The sequence below is a fragment of the Leptopilina boulardi genome, unplaced genomic scaffold (assembly GCF_019393585.1).
Source record: "Leptopilina boulardi isolate dan_hultmark-lab unplaced genomic scaffold, ZJU_Lbou_2.1 LbouV2_72, whole genome shotgun sequence".
Classification (NCBI taxonomy): Eukaryota; Metazoa; Arthropoda; class Insecta; order Hymenoptera; family Figitidae; genus Leptopilina; species Leptopilina boulardi.
This window is the reverse complement of record NW_026138019.1, coordinates 571220-591425: the sequence shown is the minus strand read 5'-3', so window position 1 is coordinate 591425 and position 20206 is coordinate 571220. Positions and strand designations below refer to the sequence as shown.

Here is a 20206-nt window from a genome sequence, read left to right as displayed (position 1 = left end):
TATTTTTAATGATTTTTTTTTTTTTTTTTTGGTGAAAAAAATTATTTTTGTCGATGTTGTAATAAAAATTTAAGGCAAATATTGAATAAAATAATTTTTTTCCAAATGTTATAATAAATAGTATTAAAAAAATATTTTTCCTTCGAGATTTTGTTTTTTTTTCGAAAGAGTTAACATGCGGAAATATGTAAATGTATCACGAAATTTGCATTCTTTTTCTATTTTATTTTTCCCTGATGATCAATTTTTTTCCAATTCCGATTTTAAAAAGCCATTTGGGAAGGCGGAAACGACTGGTTCATACAGATTCGAAAGTTTTATGATGCAATGGACCACGGTATATCTAGCCGCCTATTTCGCGTTCTATTCGCAAAGTACTGTCCACGTAGAATATTTTCGATTCTCATTCGTGATATCTGTCTATATATATATATATATATGACGTATAATATTTGAATTCGAGTGGATGGACGATGTTGCAATGTAGGGTATTGTTTCAGTGCCTCCGGATATCCTGGATTATCCCACAAGCACGGATATGATTGTACGAGAAGGTAGCAACGTGACGCTACGATGTGCAGCCACAGGAATTCCTGAACCGACTGTCACGTGGCGACGTGAAACAGGTGGTACCATCACTTTATCCAAAGGTAAATATCATTTAATTTACTAATTATTATAAAATATATTTTTCATTAACTTTATTATTATTATTTATTTTACTTACTAAAATTCGTAACAATTCAATTAAATTACAACTTTCTTTTACTGGAAAAATTATGCTAAAATTTTGATAAAGTTTAAACGATTTGTCTGACTAAAAGTGTCTTTAACTACTGAACACAGAAAAAAATTTTTTTAATGTCTGCCTAAAACTATCTTGTACTACTGATACTGAAATCGAACAAAATTATATGAAATTAACAGTGTAATAATGGCACTTAATACAAAAAAATATAAGGAAATTATTAGGTCTGACTAAAACTTACTTGTACTACTGAAACGAATTTTATTAATAATTGGCAAAGTTATGCCTGACTAAAATTGTTTCTACTACTGAAAATAATAAATTGTAAATTTTGAGTACTAATACTGCAATTTTTAAAAATAAAAATTATATGTCTGACTAAAACCGTCTTTCACTACTGTACAGCAGTTTAAAAAATTTAACTACGTCAGACTTAAACTAACTTATACTACTTGTATTAAAATTAAAAAAATTACAGAAAATTAACTAAGTAATCGAGCTCTTAATACAATAAATATAAAAAAAATATTACCAAGTCTGACTAAAACTTTCTTGTACTACTGATGAAAAAATTATTAAAAACTGTCAAACGTCTGTCTGACTGGAACTGTTTTTACTACTGAAAATACTAAAAACAAAAAGAAAACAGAAAAAGGTGAAATGTAAAATAAAAATAAATATGAAAATTCATTATGTCTCACTAAAACTGTTTTTTACTACTGAAAAATTACTGAATCTTTTTTTCCTCTCTACTCTTCTAATATCAAAAGCAAGAAGAAAATTTTTTGTATAAAAAAAAAAAAATTCAATTTACTATAATATTAAATTTTTCTCTCTATTTAATAAATCTGTCAATAAAATATGCGCCAGATAAAAATATACTTTCAATTTTTTTTCTTATTTTTAAAAATTCAATTTCATTCATATATTTTTTTTGCTTTTAATTCTAAATTATTCGTTGAATCGGAATACAATGCTTGCTTTTGTACTTTTTTATTTCTCCTTTTGAGATCAATATCTGAGGACAATGGAAATAATTCAAACCGAGTTCTTTCTTAATAAACGAGAATTATATTTAGCGAATGACAAGATCCGGAGGATATAAGTTTATCATCATTCTGTGCTAATTAACCTTTTAATTCGGTCACTTTTTCTATATAAATCCATGTTTATAAATGAAAACACATTTTTATTATAATTATACTGTATATATTTATATGAATCGTTATTTATTCAAAAAAAAATGTATTTCGGAAAACAAAAAAATTGATATTTACAAATTTAACAATAAAATATTCCAAATAAATATATGTTTTCGATTTTTTAAAAATAAAAATTCATTTTTATTCAAATATTTATTGTTATTCTATAAATTATTTATACTCGACTCGAAAACAATTTTTTTTTGTACTTTTTTTAAATATATTTATCAACAATGTTTATAATTTATGAATAATTTCAGACATTTGATAAAAATTAAATTATAAATTTGACAAATAATTTGCATGAATAGAAAATCGATAAGCTTTCTATTTTTTTTTCTGCAAAACTGCAACCATTCACGTTTTCCATTTTGTTAAGCTAGTTTTAGGTGCAATTTTCTGCAATTTATGACTGAATTTAACTTGAATTTTTTTTTTGTAAAAGATCTAAATCAGAATTTGATGATTTGCTACTTTTGAGGGCTGAAAAATTCTATTAGAACAATTTGTTTAATTAATAATTTAATGTATTTATAATTTGTTTAAAAAAAAGAAATAAATTTCATTTTTCATCATTTTTTACAAGTAGTTTCAAGTAAAAGAAAAAATTCCATTTTGTTCTCTGTCGAATCTGAAAGAATAACAAATCTTACAAAGAATAAGACTTGTATAAAGAACTCATCTTTCATTAAGATTATATATATATATATATATATATATATTAGAAAAAAAAGAAGAGAAAAATCAGAAAAATTGTCCAAGAAATAAAATGAAAAAGAAGAAACGAATGGTAAATTGCCTTAGAATCTTTGATTTATAGAAAGACTTTTGTTCGAATAAACTTTCGACAATTTATTAACATTAGATTAAATACAAAGGAAGAAAACTTTAGCCTATGTACTAATTAAAGGTTTTTTTTTTGAGATAATTTTTTTTTTCTTTTCTCTTTTATTAATGAAGAGATCTTCTTTCGCAAATCAGATTTTCTCTCGTTTATTTTCAGTAGAGGATTTTAAACAAAGATGAAGAATATTTTTTTTTCCCCCTATAATAATGCAATTAGGGGGTTGAAAATCTTCATTCTTCTTGATTAAGACTCATTAATTTCTATAGTTAATGAAATGATGCTTCTCCATAGTTTTGTTGGGAAAAATAGTAAATGACTATTATTAGTAAAATCTTATTTTTTTTCCCCTGTATAAATATAAATGAGATATTTATTTTAATGTGAACTAATCTATTAATTCGATGGATTCATTATAACTGTAATGATTAAATATTATAGCAGTGTATAATTTAACAAAAAAAAATAATTTATATTATAAAAAATATTTTTTAATTTATGATAATATTAAAATTATATAATTACAATAATATGATAATAATTATAATTAAAAGAAATTGGTGTATTTAAGAAATAATGTAATGAAATAATTAGGTCATTTTTTCGAATAATTAAGTTTTTATTCTTTTAATAATAATTCTAGCAAATTTATTGAATTACAGATAAAATTGCAATGAATTAGTGAAAAAAGTTTGAAATATAAATTTTCTGAGAATAAAGAAAGAATTTATATAGAATTTTAAAAAGATATCTTACTTTTCCAAATAATTAACCTTTTTCTTTTTTTGTTTCTTATATTGAAAATAAATTAACATTCAAGCACTTTGAAAAGGATACTCAATCTTATTCGAGTTTTAAAATCCTCTAAAAAAAACATCATCATCTAAAAGGGGGAAAAATCTCTATACACATATATACATAAAGAACTTTGCACTTCATCAGAGTTACTTAATTGTTCTCGTTTTCTCTGTTTAAAAGTGATAATGAGTTTCAGTATTAGAGTTTTAACAAAACGATTAAGAGAACCTTTTACTATAAATAAAAAAAAAAAAAAAAAAAAAAAAAGAAAACTATGTCGTGTTAAGCAAAATCTTTTGATGAGAAAACTCTTAATGGCAGGTTGCAAAAATTTCGATTCGCAACAAATTCACAAAAGTTCTGTTTTATTTACTATTATAATATTTATGTAGACAAAATAAATTTCTAATTTATTATTAATTTAATTAATTTTATATATATTTTCTGTCATTATAACATTTGAAATAATAATTGAAAATTCAATATCAATTTATAATGAAGAAGTAAATTGTATTAAATTTAATATGTCATTTTTGTTTAATAAATTATTATTTACATAATTAATGGAATTTTGAATATTTTATAAGAAGATTTTCATTGTTCATATTCCAATAATATGTACATTAATTATTTAATTAAAATAACTTTTACGTTGATGAAAGAATAATTAAATTCGTAAATTAAAAATTAAAATAATTGCGAATAATGAAAATTATTAATTATAAATATTATAATATAAAAATATTAATTGTACCATTTTATTAAACTAAAGAATTTTAGAAAATAATAAATATTTTTTAGTTACATATTATATTTGATGATTCTTTTTTTTTATATTTCGGAGCGTAGTCATATAAAGTTTTTTTTTATATATTTGTTAATGAAATAATGAGAGGGTAACATAATAACTGTAATTGTATAACAGTTCAGTAATAATTTTAAGTCCATGATAATTGATTATTTGGTAGGATGTCTCATTAGTGAGATTAATGGAATAGTGGCTTATGTAAGTGCGTTCATGGAAATATGATTTGTTGTTGCAGCAGTGGCAAGCATCGAAGGACCAGAACTGGAAATAACACATGTCAGTCGTCTACATATGGGACCGTATCTTTGTATTGCTTCGAATGGAGTGCCACCAACAGTCAGCAAGCGAATTGTTCTCATTGTTCACTGTAGGTATATAATCCATAAAGTATCATACTCTCCCCCCCTTTTATTTCATCTTCACACAACCACAAGTATTTCACTGTTTTATTATATATATGTATATATGTAATGAAACAGTCAAATATATATATATAGTATGATAAAATAGCACGCATGCTCGAAAATGTAATTTCTCTACTTGCTAGAGGCTCATCTCAGCTAACGACGCTAGTTGGAATGCAAACGCACATTGCTTTCTCGTGTGAATGAATTATACCCAAAGTAGCATTGTTTTCGAAAATAATGGGATTTAAACTTTTCAGACTAGTTGTAAAGTTTCACTATGCGCGCCGTTCACAATTTTCAAGCGCGACTAGAGAGAATATGATATTAGCGTCGAAAACCCCCCTTGATAATTTCAAAATTCTCAAGTGGCACGAGAGAAACAATTATTTTGCTTTATAAATTTATGTTTCGTTTAAGATGATACGAATAATATTTATCATTATCTTAAAATATTGTTTGCATAAATTTTCTTCCCCTCAAAATATTTTCATAAATTTTTTTTTACTAATTTCAGTTATTATAGTACAGTATTAATAGTAATTATAGTAATTATAGTAATTATAGTAATTATAGTAATTATAGTATTAATAGTATTAATAGTATTAATAGTATTAATAAGTTCTTTAAAAAAAAATTGGTTTAAATAATATCGAATTTGCAATAACTATTTTTAATGCAGAACTGGAAATAAAAGATGAAAATAAAATAAATTTTAATTATATATTATTGATGTATTCATGATTTTGTTATTTTTATAGATTAAAATTCTAATTTTATATTTAACATATCGATATTGAGAATTAAAATTTAAAATTATTTTAATACATCGCTTTTTATTTTCCTTTTTTAAGTAATGCAATAAATTCTATAAATCCAATTTTATCGAGATTGATTGACGTGGAAACAAATTAGAGAATGATCTACATTTATTCTTTATGTATATTAAAAGAACGTATAATTTTTTAATTAATGATTTTTAAATGAGACTGTATATTGATAGTATTTTTAATTTGTAACAAAAAAAAAAAATGACTTTTCTTTAAAAGATTGTTCGTATCAAAAATAAATTTCAAATGAAATCTAATAATAAATCCTTTTAATAGAGTAATTTATTGAAATTATTCGAAAAGTTATAATTATTATCAAATAAATACAAAATTTAAATGAAATAATTTTTATTTGATAATAGATTATTTTATCGATTATTAATTGAATTAAAATAAATTTTTCTTTTCACTTAATATCAAGATGAAAATAATAATGTGGTGGAAAATATTTTTAAAGACTCTGTTTTTTTACAGTTCCACCAATGGTTTGGATTGAAAATCAGTTAGTGGGAGCTTACGAAGGACAAGCACTTATTCTCGAATGTCACAGTGAAGCTTTTCCTAGACCTATCACTTACTGGACCAAACCAACTAATGATACTCTCGTGAGCGGTTAGTGTTGATTAATAACAATTTTATTTAAAAATCACACAAACATTTATTGTTGATAATTATTCATTAATTATAAATTAGTTAATAAATTAATGTACATTAAAATTAATTAATTAAAATTAATTATGAATTAATTAGGAATTTATATTTATTCAACATTAATTTATTAATTATTGATTAATTAAATTGATTACAAAGTTAAAACAACTAGTTATTAATTTTCAAAATATTTATTTACAGATAACAATTATAAAATTGAAACGATGCCCTCGGGTTACAAGGTTGTAATGAAGCTGTCCATCTTATCGATGCGTCCACAAGATTTTGGTTCATTTAAATGTATTTCCACGAATTCTCTTGGAGAAACCGATGGCAGAATTAAACTCTACAGTAAGTATATTAAATTCATTCTAATAATTAAAAAAATATTGATTTTTTTTCACTTTCATTTCTTTTCTCTTTAATTTTTATTCCATTATTCTTGGTGCGTTTTGAATAAATTATTTGAATTTATTATCAGATTTTCAAATAAACTATATATAATATATTTTAATTTATATTATTATTTAATATTTTAATTAAATTTGTATATAAAAAAAAATATAAATGTAGTTATTTTAAAAAATTAAAACAAAAAAAATGACTTAAAAAATAAAAGTTATTTTGTCAGGAAACAATCCTTTATAATTTTAAGTCACGATTCTTTGTCCAATGAAATAAGCTCTGCTCGTTCGTTACAACGTTAATTGCCCGAGAGTTTCTAATTAGAAGCTTGTACCGGCTTATGAAAGAAAGGATGGCTTGTCTCTTTTAAAATTCCTTCAAAATTCAGGATTCGAGAAAAAACAGGAATTTTTTTTTTTTTACCCCTTGTTTATATGAAAAATGTATAAAAATAGAAAAGTTGGAAAGTATATAAAAAATAAAAAATTTACACCTGAATAATATAACGATAAAATATAAAATATGAAATTTTTTTTTTCAAAAAAATAGATTTTTATTTTATAAAAAAAGGGGTAAACTATATTTTTTCGAAATGATTGTTTTTTTTTTAGGAAAATATTTTAATACATTCTATAATAATGATGAGAAAATAATTTTCAATATATTTTATGTATGTACTTTAAATTAAAACAAAACGAGTACTTTAGCGAGACTCGACAAAAAAAAAAAAATGTAGTATATTCATGAATCATGAAATTATCGTTACGATATTTTAATTTATTCGCGGACACTTAATAAACCTGTCTCGTCACATTAACCACAGCGTGTGAATGACACTAACGCTTAAGCTTGGCCAAACTGTCAGAATGACATTCCAATTTGTCATTTTCAAACTCTCTGTGTATGGCAGAAAGTCCATTCGTTCGACTGATTGTTTTCCCCCAGGTGCTTGTAACATGAGCTATTATTAAGGCTATATACCTGTTCATTAACTTGACAGTTGAAAATCCTTTTTTTTTTTTTTTAATATCTCGCATCTCGCGAGAGCGAGTACTGTCATGTATGATTTCAGTTTGAACAAGTTAATTTTCGAGAAACAAAGATCATTGGAAAAAAAATTATACCAATTGGTTCGATGAACTTAATTCACTTTATATAAAATAAAAGTAAATGTGAAATTTATTTTTATCAATAAAAGTTATTTTTATTGCTGTAGGATGAGGAGTAAAAACGGTTTAAATTTTAATAATTATTGTGACAGTAGTAAAAGACATATTGAGTCAGACAAAACGTTTGAAACGTGCGTGTTTCATTAATCAGTAGTATAAACACGCTATATGGTCAGACAAAACGGTTTTTTTTCAAATTAATAGTACCTATAATAAAAATGAATTGCAGTGAAATTTTTGTATTCAATTTTGTTTTTAAGTAGAATAAAATTTTGATCAGACAAAACAATTTACAAAACAGTAATATAAAAAAGTTTTAGTCAAACATAATTTTTTGGTAAATTTTTAGAACTTTATTAACGGAATTTTGTTTTTTATGGAATTATGGTATTAGTAGTAATAGACATAATTAGTCAGACGAGTGGTTTACATTTTTGTAAAAATATTATCAGTAGTATAACAAAGATTTAGTCAGACAAAATGAGACATAATATTTTGTAATTTTACTACTATAATCAGTAGTGTAAATAAGTTCTAGTCAGACAGGAATTTCATATAAGTTTTTGAATTCGAATAGTAATATATAATAGGTAGATAAATTATTAGTAGTGTAATACATTTTTAGTCAGACAGAAGATTTAAAATTCGCATTATTTTAGTATCAGTAGTAAAAAGGACATTTCAGTCAGACAAATGGTTTAAATTCTTATTTTTATTTCAGTAGTACAGAAAATATTTACTGAAACAAAAGGTTTTAAAAAAAATCAGTAGTATAAATAAACTTTAGTCAGACTTGTGTTATATTTTCTTGATTATTAGTAGTAAGAGACATTTTAATCAGACAAATTATTAAAATTATTTTTGCTGCTCTTGCATCAGTAGTAAAATAGTAGTAAAATTTTAAAAATTATTGTACCAGTAGTAAAACACAGATTTAGTCAGACAAAACGTTTGAAACGTGTATTTTATAATCAGTAGTATGAAAAAGTTTTAGTCAGACAAAGTGGTTATGTTTTATGCGCTTATTTATACGAGAAGTTTTTTGCAGGTTAAGTTTTGAGATTTTTCCAATTTTAGCATCAGTAGTAAAATACAGTTTTGGTCAGACAAAACGTTTTAAGATATTGTTTAATTTATAAATCAGTAGTAAAAACCAGCTTTAGTCAGACATAATTTTTAAAAATTGTAATGATTTTGGTAAAAGTGTCACAAATAATAAAAATAGTAAAAGACATTTCTGGTAGGACCAAACTTTTTAAATTCTTAACTAATTTGAAAATTAGTAGTAAAAACAAGTTTGAGTCCGACGTAGTTTAACTTTGTCCACTTTTTGTTATTATGGCAAAAGTGATAAAAGTAGTAAAAGAAATTAAGACTTAAATTCTTGTCATTTAAAAATCAGTAGTGTAAATAAGTTTCAGTCAGACATAATCTTATCAAATTCATTTAATTTCGCTAACAGTGATAAAAATCAGTTTTAGTCAGACAAAAACATTATAAATTCTTCTCTTCTGAATATTATCAGTAAAAATAGTTTGTAGTAAATTTTTTTTTAAATACGAAAATGAATATTATTATAAATATATATAATAGAAATTTTTGAAAATATTGTACATTATTTTGCAGAAATAGCAAAACCCGCAACAAGAAGGCCAAATTCAAGAAGAGATTCGAAAAAGCCTTGGAAAATGGATTACGGTCATGAAAAGCATTCAGCTGGAATAAAGGATTTAGCAGCATTAACCGAAGAAGACATGAGTGACGAGACGAATGACTTCCCATCAGCGACTGCCTCTTCCAATTACTTCAATCTTGCAATGTCAACAATTGCCGCAATTATGCTTTTAAGATTGTCAACGTAGACACGATAAAAGTTATAAAAACTTCTTTTTTTTGGGTTTCTTAAATCTTTAACAATTGCCATGAAATTAATTTAATTTTTCTAACATTTCATTTAATTCCTAGACATTTGAAATGATTATAACGATTTTTATGTTTCAAGTTCCATTGATACTAAATCCTGGAAGATTACTTTAATTATTTGCATTCTCTTAGAAACTTTCGTACCTATACTATCTGAAAGATACATCAAAAAGAGCTTATAGTTAGTGAATCTCCACTTTAGAAACTTTAGTTCAATTTAATTTTAAGTGGAAACTTGTAAAATATATATATATAAAAGTTTTATCAATATTCGATGATTTGAAAATTGATATTTTGTGATGATTGATTTTGGCAAAAGAAAAGAAAAATTTGGTCACAATATTGCTATATAAATAATAGAAAATTTATTTAAAATATGCGATTAATTTACAAAATATGTTTTATATTATAAATAAGGCGATCAATCAATAATTTTTTTGTCATATAAAAAAAAAAAATATCTTTTATATCTTAAATTCGCAGATCTCCAGGATATATTTAGAGAATCGTTTTCTACTGACACACATTTGTCTTCCACGTCACGTGTTGCATTTCAGCGAAATGTTCGAACATTGCGTTCTCTTATGCTTTCAATTTTTCAACGGCAATTCGTCTCCACTGTCTCTTTAGAAATATCTTTGAAAGAACAAGACAGAAAAGGAAAAAGACAGGAAAATTCGTTCTAAAATATCGTGTAAGGATTGAGGAAATTCGTTTTTTTTTTCTTCAATGAAATGATTTTTATTTTACTTAACATAATGTATTTATAAAGAAAAATATTTTTCGATTAGAGGGCTAAAAAAAAAATTTATGGATGGGAAATACAAATGAACAAATTATGTAATTTGGATAAAGATGTATTGTTTTTTTTTTTTTAATTTTTGTTTTCTTTTTGTATTTGAGAATATATGTGTTAAGATATTATTTATAAATCCCTTAATGTGAAAAAAATATTGTATAAGTATTATAATAATGTAAATATTTAAATGCCTAATGTGTTAAGAAAAATTATGATAATTGTACATAGAGCAGAAAAAAAAATTGTATATTTCAATATATAGTATAAGTCTCAGGGAGGTTGTAAATACGTGTGTTATATATTAAGAACGATTCTTTAGTTGTTTTTTTAAATGTAAATACGTTGAACGATGTCAAATAGAACTTAAATGTTAGATACTATTTTGTTTTTTCTTATTCCATAATTCAATCCTTCATTTTTGAAATATCTCTAGAATTATTTTATCTATAAAATATTTTCTTCTCTTTAGAATTCCTTGTTTCCTTTTCTGCTTCCATTTTTACGACTTTTTTCTTTTTTTCTTTATATTTTTTTTTCTGTTTTATATTATTCATGTTTATTCTTATTTCTTTTTTCAATTCTAGTTTTTCTTTTCTTATTTCATATTTTTATATATATCTAACTTTCTTTTTGCTTTTTCTTCTCTGCTTTTTTTGTATTTTCTTTTTTGATGTCCTTTTATCTTCTTGATTTTTTAGTTGAATTTTATTTCTTTTGTGTTATTGTTTTATTATCTTTCTTTTTTTTTTATTATTTATTTATTTTTATTAAAAATTATTTTGTTGTTGTTAAAATTTTTTGTATATTTTGTTTAAACCAAATATATAATTTTTTGGTTACTTTAAACATTTGTTTAGTTCAAACAAATATTTTTTTTTTGTCTAACCAAACGTTTGGTTTATTTTAATAAAACGAACAAAGAAAGAACTTTAGCTAATCAAATAAAAAAAAAAAGTAAAAGTTTTAAAATAAATTGTTAATGGAATTCATAATTTTTTGTTAATAACAATTTTTTCTATTCATTTCTATTTTTATATAATTTTTTTAAATTTTTTTAAATTTTTGTATATTTTATTAAAATTTGTTTATCTATTTTTTTATTGAAAATTATCGACAACTAAAAATACATTACACAATTGTATCATATCTAGAAATTTCATACCTTGTGATGGTAAAATGTTAACTACAAATAGTAACTGGTTCTGCTTCCAGCTATTTATTGATTTTAGGGGAAAATTCACCCTCTATAGTTTCAAGAGTTTTACTTTAGATGTCAGCATAGATATATTAAAAGGGCCATAATTATTTAAATTAAATTGATCAATTATTTTCTTATTACAATTATTCTAATATTTCCGCTTTAATAAATTACAACTTTTCCTTCACTTCTTTTTTAATCTCCTCTTTAAATTACAATTTACTATTTATTTAGTTAGGAGTTTTTAATTTTTATAAAATAGTTTTGTTTTGTTAATAAAAAAAAAATTTAAGTAAATGTAAAAAGATAAATTTGTTATTAAACAAATCTTATTTAGAAAAAAATTGCCTTAAAATTTACTAAAGAAATATTTTCTTGAAGCAAGAAAATTAATATTTTAATAAATAATATAAATATTTCTTATTTTATTTTTTGATTATTATTATCTTTTTTTTTGATTCATTAAAATTTTGTATGTTTTTTTTTTAATATTACAGCGTAATACAAAAAAAGTATATTTTTAAACTTTTATATTTTACCTCAGAATTTTTTTTTTTTGCAGCATCATCCCGTCATACGAAAAATACGATGAAGCAGTTAATCTTAGTTTCGAATCGATCGATAACGTAGGTGAGTTTGGACGCTGTGGCTCAGGCATTTCTTGGTTAGATATTTTTCTCTTTCTTCGTACATTTCTTTTTGTACTACTTCTAACTTCTATTACTCTTGTTCTGACCCACCATTATTATTACGCTTCTAGACATTCACTACTACATTGCCATTAGATTCTTCACACTGGATTTGATGTCAAAAAAAGAAAACAAAAAAAAAAATCCAACGTCGCACTTCATTTTGAAGTTTACTTTCCAAGAGTGTGACATAGTTCACATAAGTACTTTAGATTCTTAGACTTAGATAGAAAACGAGTTAATCCAGTACTTAGATCACTTGTCAAGTTGGAAATCCGTTCCTTACTGTAAAGACAGGTGTTCATCAGATTTCTTTCGTTGACACAAAAAAAAGAGAGCAAGAGATAAAAGTGCTCTCATCATGTTTAGATTCCTCTTCTCAATTGATCCTTTTATTTTATTTTTAATTAATAGAAAAATAGCAAAAAAAAATATAGAAATAAAATAAAAATTAAATAATAATAAAATAAATATTAGTATAAAATAATATAATGGAAAAAAATTAATTATACTAATTTACTAAAAAAATTATCTAAGCAAAATTTAAAATGTAAAAAAAAGTTCCAAAATTATTATCAGTTATGAAAAAAAATTTCTCTTTACATTTTGAGGGAAAATTATTATTAATTCAAGGAATATGAATAAAATCGGTTTTTTTCCCTTATTGAAAGCAAAATGCTGACATTGTTTTACATTTAATGTCTTCGACTATAAGTATTCCACGGTCTTTCAATGGTTTATTGCATCTGATATTACATTTTTTACGAGAGACACTTGGCTCACTTTTAGTGTGGTGAGAGTGACTAACCAAGAAATTTTTTTCATTTTCCCCCCTTTTCTCTCTTTCTTTCCTTCATTTTTTTTTTTTTTTTTCATAAATATAGAACGTTTAAAATCCCAGTGTTAATGGGAGATAAAAAAAAAGAGTCTCGCGAGACGACACGATGATAATATATTCGAAGAAAGAATTATTATATAATGGCGAACTTGGTCTTGAAAATTCCCCCGCGTTCAAATAATATAACGATGAGCGTTTTTTTTTTCTCAACTTAAACAGCTATGCTTATTGTATATATACATCATCAACTTGAATCACTTGAAACGTTTCGGGAATGAAGGATTCTTCGACAATAAAGCTTTGAAGATAGAAAAAGCTCAAGAATTAATGTATATATAAATTTTTTTTCTCGTACAAAAATTATATAAAAAAAAACTTTTTATTAATTTAAATAGGTAATTTTTTTTACTAATTACTGACGTGAACGTTAATGAATTTTTACTAATAATTAGTTATTTTTTTTACTAATTACTGAAGCGAAAATTAGTTGCTTTTTACTAATTACTGAAGCGAAAATTAGTTACTTTTTACTAATTACTGAAGCGAAAATTAGTTACTTTTTACTAATAATTAGTTATTTTTTACTAATTACTAAAGCGAAAATTAGTTACTTTTTACTAATAATTAGTTATTTTTTACTAATTACTGAAGCGAAAATTAGTTGCTTTTTAACAATAATTAGTTATTTTTTTACTAATTACTGAAGCGAAAATTAGTTACTTTTTACTAATAATTAGTTATTTTTTACTAATTACTGAAGCGAAAATTAGTTGCTTTTTAATAATAATTAGTTATTTTTTTACTAATTACTGAAGCGAAAATTAGTTGCTTTTTACTAATAATTACTACTTTTTACTATTTTTAACTAATTCATATTTAGCGTACAAAAAGTTAGTTTTGAATTTTTTAGTCAATTTTGATACTATTGAAATGAACCATTTTGACAAGTATGCTAAGTTAAGTATTTTTTTTTCAGTTCTTTAAATTTAGTAGCAATGATAGTTGGTGTGTTAGGCAGCTTTGCTGTTGAGCTCTATAATAAATTGTTCTATCTCTCGAAATCGCTTGCGCACGAACGACGACCAATATAGCGAAGCACGTTCTATATTTCTGGCTTGACAATGTGTTGGCGTGTTCGATCCGAAACGATTTGTTCGTTGACAAGCTGTTATCCATACAAGAGAGGAGAGAGTGAGAGGAGGATGTTATACCGATCTCACAACCTATGGTATACAGAACCACATCCGCCAATGACAACATCATCCTTGTTGATAACACATGTTACTACATGATTTTTTTTTTTTTTTTTTTATCTATTTCTTCACTGATTTTCAAAAAGCGAAAATTCACTCTTTTGTTTGTTTATCAGAAAAAATTGGTAGAACATTTTTAATTCCCTAAAGATGAAACTAAAAAAAAAAAACTAAAACTTTAAAATAAATTGGAAAATAAAAAAAAATTGGAAAAATTTATTGAAATGTAATTATAAGTAGTTTAAAACATTTTTAGTCAGACAAAGGAGAAGAAAATTTTTCTTATATTGTAATCAGTAGTTAAAGGTATTTTTAGTCAGACAAGTAGTTCATTATCTTGGAACTGTATGCAGAAAAATATAATTGAAATATAATTATAAGTAGTATAATAAATTTATTTATTTATTATTATTATTATTTATCATTAATTTTACTTTTTTTCACCTTGTTATTTTAGAATCAGTAGTAAAAGAGTTGTTTAGTCAGACAATTTTAATTTAAATAGAATATATGCAGTTAAAGTTTAACTTTTGTAATTTTTTTATTATTAGCATCAGTAGTGGAATAAGAACAAAACGGTTATGCTTTGTCAATAATTATTAGTAGTACAAGACATTTTTGTCAGACAAATAGTACCAGTAGTAAAAGCCTTCACCGGTGAGACAAGTAGTTTAGAATTCCTTTAATTATTGCACAAGTAGTAAAAGACAGATTCAGGCAGGAACACGAGTTTAATGTCGTGTAATTTACGAACCAGTAGTATAAACACGCTATGGTCAGACAAAATAGTTATGCTTTTTCAATTTATAGTACCTGCAATAAATGTGTGAGTTGCAGTCCAATTTTTCTGATTTTTCAATTTTATCATAAAAGACGACAATTTTGATAAGCGAAAATATGTAATTTACAAATCAGTAGTATAAAAAACTTTTAGTCAGACATAATATTTTTGATAAATTTTTATAACTTCATTGATGGTAATATAGAATTTAAATTTATAAAATTTATCAGTAGTCATGGACATAATTAGTCAGACGAGAGGTTAAATTTTTTGTAAAAATAATATCAGTAGTATAAAAAAGATTTAGTCAGACAAAATGATATATTCTATAATTTACTATAATCAGTAGTATAAATAAGCTATAATTAGACAAAACGTAATTTACAAATCAGTAGTAAAAAATGTTTTAGTCAGACATACTTTCTAGTTAATTTTCATCACTTTCATAATAGAAATATGTATTACAATATATTAAGTATAAAAATAAAAAAAAAGCATTATTAAACAATTTTGTTTCTTTATTAATTATTTTTAAAAAAATGTTAGACACAAATATTATCGAAAAAAAGGATGTGCTTGAATTTCTTATTGGTGCAAATAAATAGTAATTTATGATCGAAACGTGTGACCTTCTTATGGTGGTTTACGAAGCACGAAAATGGAGCCGAAACAATTCATCCCTTGGGTACTTGAAAGGGTGTTTGAGATTTTAGGTAAGATTATATCCAAGGGATATGCGTGGGTTGCAATTTTCGATTAGAACATCAAAAAGTAACTCTTCACATATAAACCCAACAAGCGAAAAAAAAACCATCGAAAAAGGGGTTAGCCTTAAGAAAGAATATTAAATTAACTAATTTGTATGGAATTTACACTAAAAATAATAATTCGCCGAAATAAAAATTTGGTTAAATAAAAAATAATTTACTATTAACAAGAATATCTAAAAAAGTAATAAACAATTGCAAAAAAAAATTATAAAGTATTAAAATGATAAAGAAAAGAGTTTAAAAATCTATAAATCATTGAAAAATTATACCAATTATAAGCAATTACAGGCTAGCGTACAATTTCTTTTTTTTTCACACAGTAACTAGAATCAGGAAGTAAGAATCCTTTCATTAAATTTATTAAATTTGAGATTCGAGACGAAATAAGTTATAGTAGGACGGTTTCTCTCACTCTTCTCAAGGGGGTTTTATATTTCCTTAAGACAGCACCCAGCGTATGAAGAAAAATGCGAAGAGAGGATCCACTTACAAACGCTTTATTATACTCAGAAGCTTACCTCGAGTTCTAAGCCAATAATAGTTTCAGAAGAACTTTTTTTTTTCTTTTTTCTTTTCTTTTTTTTTTTGCAAACGTTGACGAGGGCGTAAAAGAAGAATAAGATTAAATTTTATATTTTAAAAAGCTTTTGAAATAAAAATGATCTTATCCCACCCAAATGTCAGAGTTTATATCATCGAAAATTACCTTATATATATATTAAATTTAAAAAAAAGTATTATCATTTTTATAAATATTTGCCGAAAAAAGAAAATGATTTTTTTAATAAAAAAAAAAAAATTCTTCTCAGCAATTGTCAATTTTTTAATGTTAAAAAATGACTGTGAAAATTCTGACAATAATAATGGTGAGATAAAATTAATGAAAATTAATCCAAAAGAGCTGCCTTTCGGAGTAATAATGTTGTTGGTGGTGTGAGAAAGGAATTAACTTGTCCCGTTGTAGAGGATATGAGAAGGAGGATGGGTGGAGGAGGGGGGGGGCGGGTGGAAAAAAATGAAAGGGTGTGAGAGAAAAGGGTTTCCGGTGGAATATATACTATGTAAAAGTAAAGGGTATAAACGAAAAAGTGTGCATTATTTTTTTTAATCCTCTTTACAACCGCTTTCCCAGTAACAGTTAACGGGCGCGTTAATTAACCTCGGTACTTTAAGCAAACTCACGTTCTCTCAGACTCTTGGATCCACAGATGTTGTAAAACGAAAAGAGACCGATCTTGAGAAAAAGATTCTTTTAAGGAGCATGTAATTCTGCTTCAACAAAAAACTCCGAGAGATACTTGCTTCAAAGGAAAGGCAAAATTCATTAAAATTGAGAAAGAGAGAAACCAAAAAAGGAAAATACTCCATTTTATATGAAAATTAATTATTTAGTTCTTTTTTTTAACTCAACATCCTTAAATATTTAAATTGAATTATTCATATAATTAAAAACAAAAAAAAAAAAAATTTAAATTAACCATTTTTGACAGTCAGTGATAGTATATCATAATAAATAATTTTTCTTCAATATTTTTAAAATCCTTTATCAATCCATGACAGAAATAAAAAATTCTTCCTTATTAAAAATTTACAAATTATGAATTTTGTAACAAATTTTATTATGCACCCTAATAATTTAATAATCACTTTTCATTTAAAATAATATTTCAAAAATTTTAATATTTAATTACAATAATTTCATTATATTTAAAATATTAAATGAGGAAGTATTGTTTGAATTAGTAATTCAATATTTTTTCATTTTGCCATTAATCTCAGATTTGATATTTATATTTATGGAAGAATTAATTTTAAAGTGTATCTCAATTTTCATTTTCATAAAAGAATTATTTATAATTATTATTTAAATGCTTCAAAAAAAAAATGCATTTATATTTTAAATCTATATAGTTATACAGGTACCAGATACAATATTGTGAGTCGACTAAAAAAATGATTTAAAATAAATATGATATCTTCTATTTTTTATTAATATCTCGAATATTAAAGCTATATAGAGAGATATTTTGTTTAAAAAAATCAGTTTGGAATGTTAAATTTTGATTAATAAATGGCATCTAATTTAAAATGTCACTATTCAAAAAAGCTTTAAATGTCCTCTTTAATAAAAGATCAAGGTATTAAAAAACAATTCCAATTACCTAAAAATTGTATCATTTTTAAATCTCAGAAATTTATTATCTCTTCATGAGTTGGAGTAATTAATTTGACTGTCTGTTTCATTCATTTTTAATATTATTTTTGTATACACTAAACACACTGTGATTATGTATATTTACAAATATTTTAATATTTTCTGTTATTTACAATTACAATTATATTTAACTAATGTAAATTTATTGAATAATATAAAAATATGAAAACTTGCAAATTTTCAACAAAAGAATGTTGATATTAAATAATAATTTCAAATTTATTTAACCCAAGGTGAAAAATAGTATCATTCCTTTTTCTATATATAAAGAAAATTTTGCCCAAGTGAAAGGGGAAAAAAATGTCCAAGTGTTGAAGAAAGAATTTTTACAATCAAGTTTCGAGATGCGAAACGCGTGGAAGAAAATGAAATGCACGCAGCATCTCCTTTGCGAAAGAATGCTTTAGGAAAGCTCGTTAAAAGCTCCTTCCTTCCTTCTCTTTTTCTCTTCTATAGAAAGAGAGTTTAGTTGAAAGCCCTATATTGCCGGTAGTTAGAATTTTAAAGCGATCATAAACACGTGTAAGAAAAGTATTCTTTTCTTTCTTCTTTTTTTTTGTACGTATACAGTTGTCTCTGACTTTTTCGTCATATATATTTTTTTTCACCCCCCCTTCACCCCCCTCACCTAGAATAGGAAAGGGAGATTGGCCTTCTAAGATGGCAGATAGCGGTTTTATGGAAATTCTTCGCGGTTGAGAGCACGTTTAATGCTCTGAATAATATTCCACAACCTAGCTGGCAAGGTCGTATAATAGGTACTTGGAACCTCCACCTGGTAATTGATGATCTTTTTATTCTGCCTGTACGATGCACCTTATTACATGCGCGCTCTCTCCCCCTTTAAACCCCTCTTCCTCGCCACTCTTGATTTTTCACAGTGACTGCTCTCCGGTTCATGCTGTTATACTTGAAAGTCTCTTCATATTCAAAAGTTTACTCGCGATGGCACACGTCTAGTTGACTTTTAGATAAGCACCTCTTATACTGTCGAGCATTTTGCCAAAATACCTTTTTTTTTTTTTTTGATACTATTTTCGAAATTCAATTTTCCTTGTATATACAATTTTCCTTTTTTTTATTTTTATTTTTACTATCACCTCTTTTGCCAGGAAATTTTTTTTTCAGAATTATTTTTTAATAGTGACATTAAAAAAGATAAAATGCAAAAAAAAAGGAGAAACCATCTTTTTTTGGTATTTTTATGAAAAATGAAGTGAAAAAGTTATTTAATATTCTGTACGTTCACTGTTATATTTATATTCAATATTCTCAATATATTTTTAGAGTTTACCTTTTGCACGTATATAACTCAAAAGATGCAACATATGTTCGTGAAAAAAAGTTTCATATTTATTTTCGCGTCAAAAATTATTTGAAATCATTTCAATATTTGTTTCTTTTTACAAATTAATTTTTATTGACATAATAATTTTTTTTTGAAAAAAAAAACGTGAAAATTACATTCAGCAAACTAATTTCTAAAAAAAATTTTTTGTTTGGAATATATTTTTGATTTTAAATATTTGAGAGTTATGGGAAAATAAAATTATTTATTGTAAATTATTCATACTTTCGAAAGGGGGGGGGGGTAAAATAAATTCATTGTTGCCATTTGATAAAAGGAAAAGCCAATAAATTTACTGGCTAAATTGATTACTTTCTTTTCAGCAAATTCAAGAATTTATACGTCAAGGAAACATTCGTGTTCCTTTGCTTCGAAGTTGATATCGTGAAAATCCGTTTCCCCTCTGTTGTATTTGCAGAAGTGTAGGTACTCTTAGTCCATAGCATGAGTTCTCAACTCTCAAGAAACTTTTATTATTGCCTGGAGGGATAGAATTCTCAACAAAGGGATATCCCAAATCACGATAACCCCAG

At 24.7% G+C, this 20206-nt stretch overlaps 1 protein-coding gene across 1 annotated transcript in view; it reads left to right on the top strand.

The window, feature by feature from the left end:
* The window catches only part of LOC127290591 (lachesin-like), a 48332-nt gene extending 37374 nt beyond the window's left edge, over positions 1 to 10958 (top strand). The window contains exons 4-8 of the mRNA XM_051319279.1: positions 501 to 650; positions 4636 to 4767; positions 6109 to 6246; positions 6487 to 6636; positions 9486 to 10958. Coding sequence (XP_051175236.1) covers positions 501 to 650; positions 4636 to 4767; positions 6109 to 6246; positions 6487 to 6636; positions 9486 to 9721 — 806 coding nt within the window. The 3' untranslated portion in view covers positions 9722 to 10958. The remainder of the gene's footprint in view (positions 1 to 500; positions 651 to 4635; positions 4768 to 6108; positions 6247 to 6486; positions 6637 to 9485) is intronic.
* The last annotated feature ends 9248 nt before the right edge of the window (positions 10959 to 20206 follow it).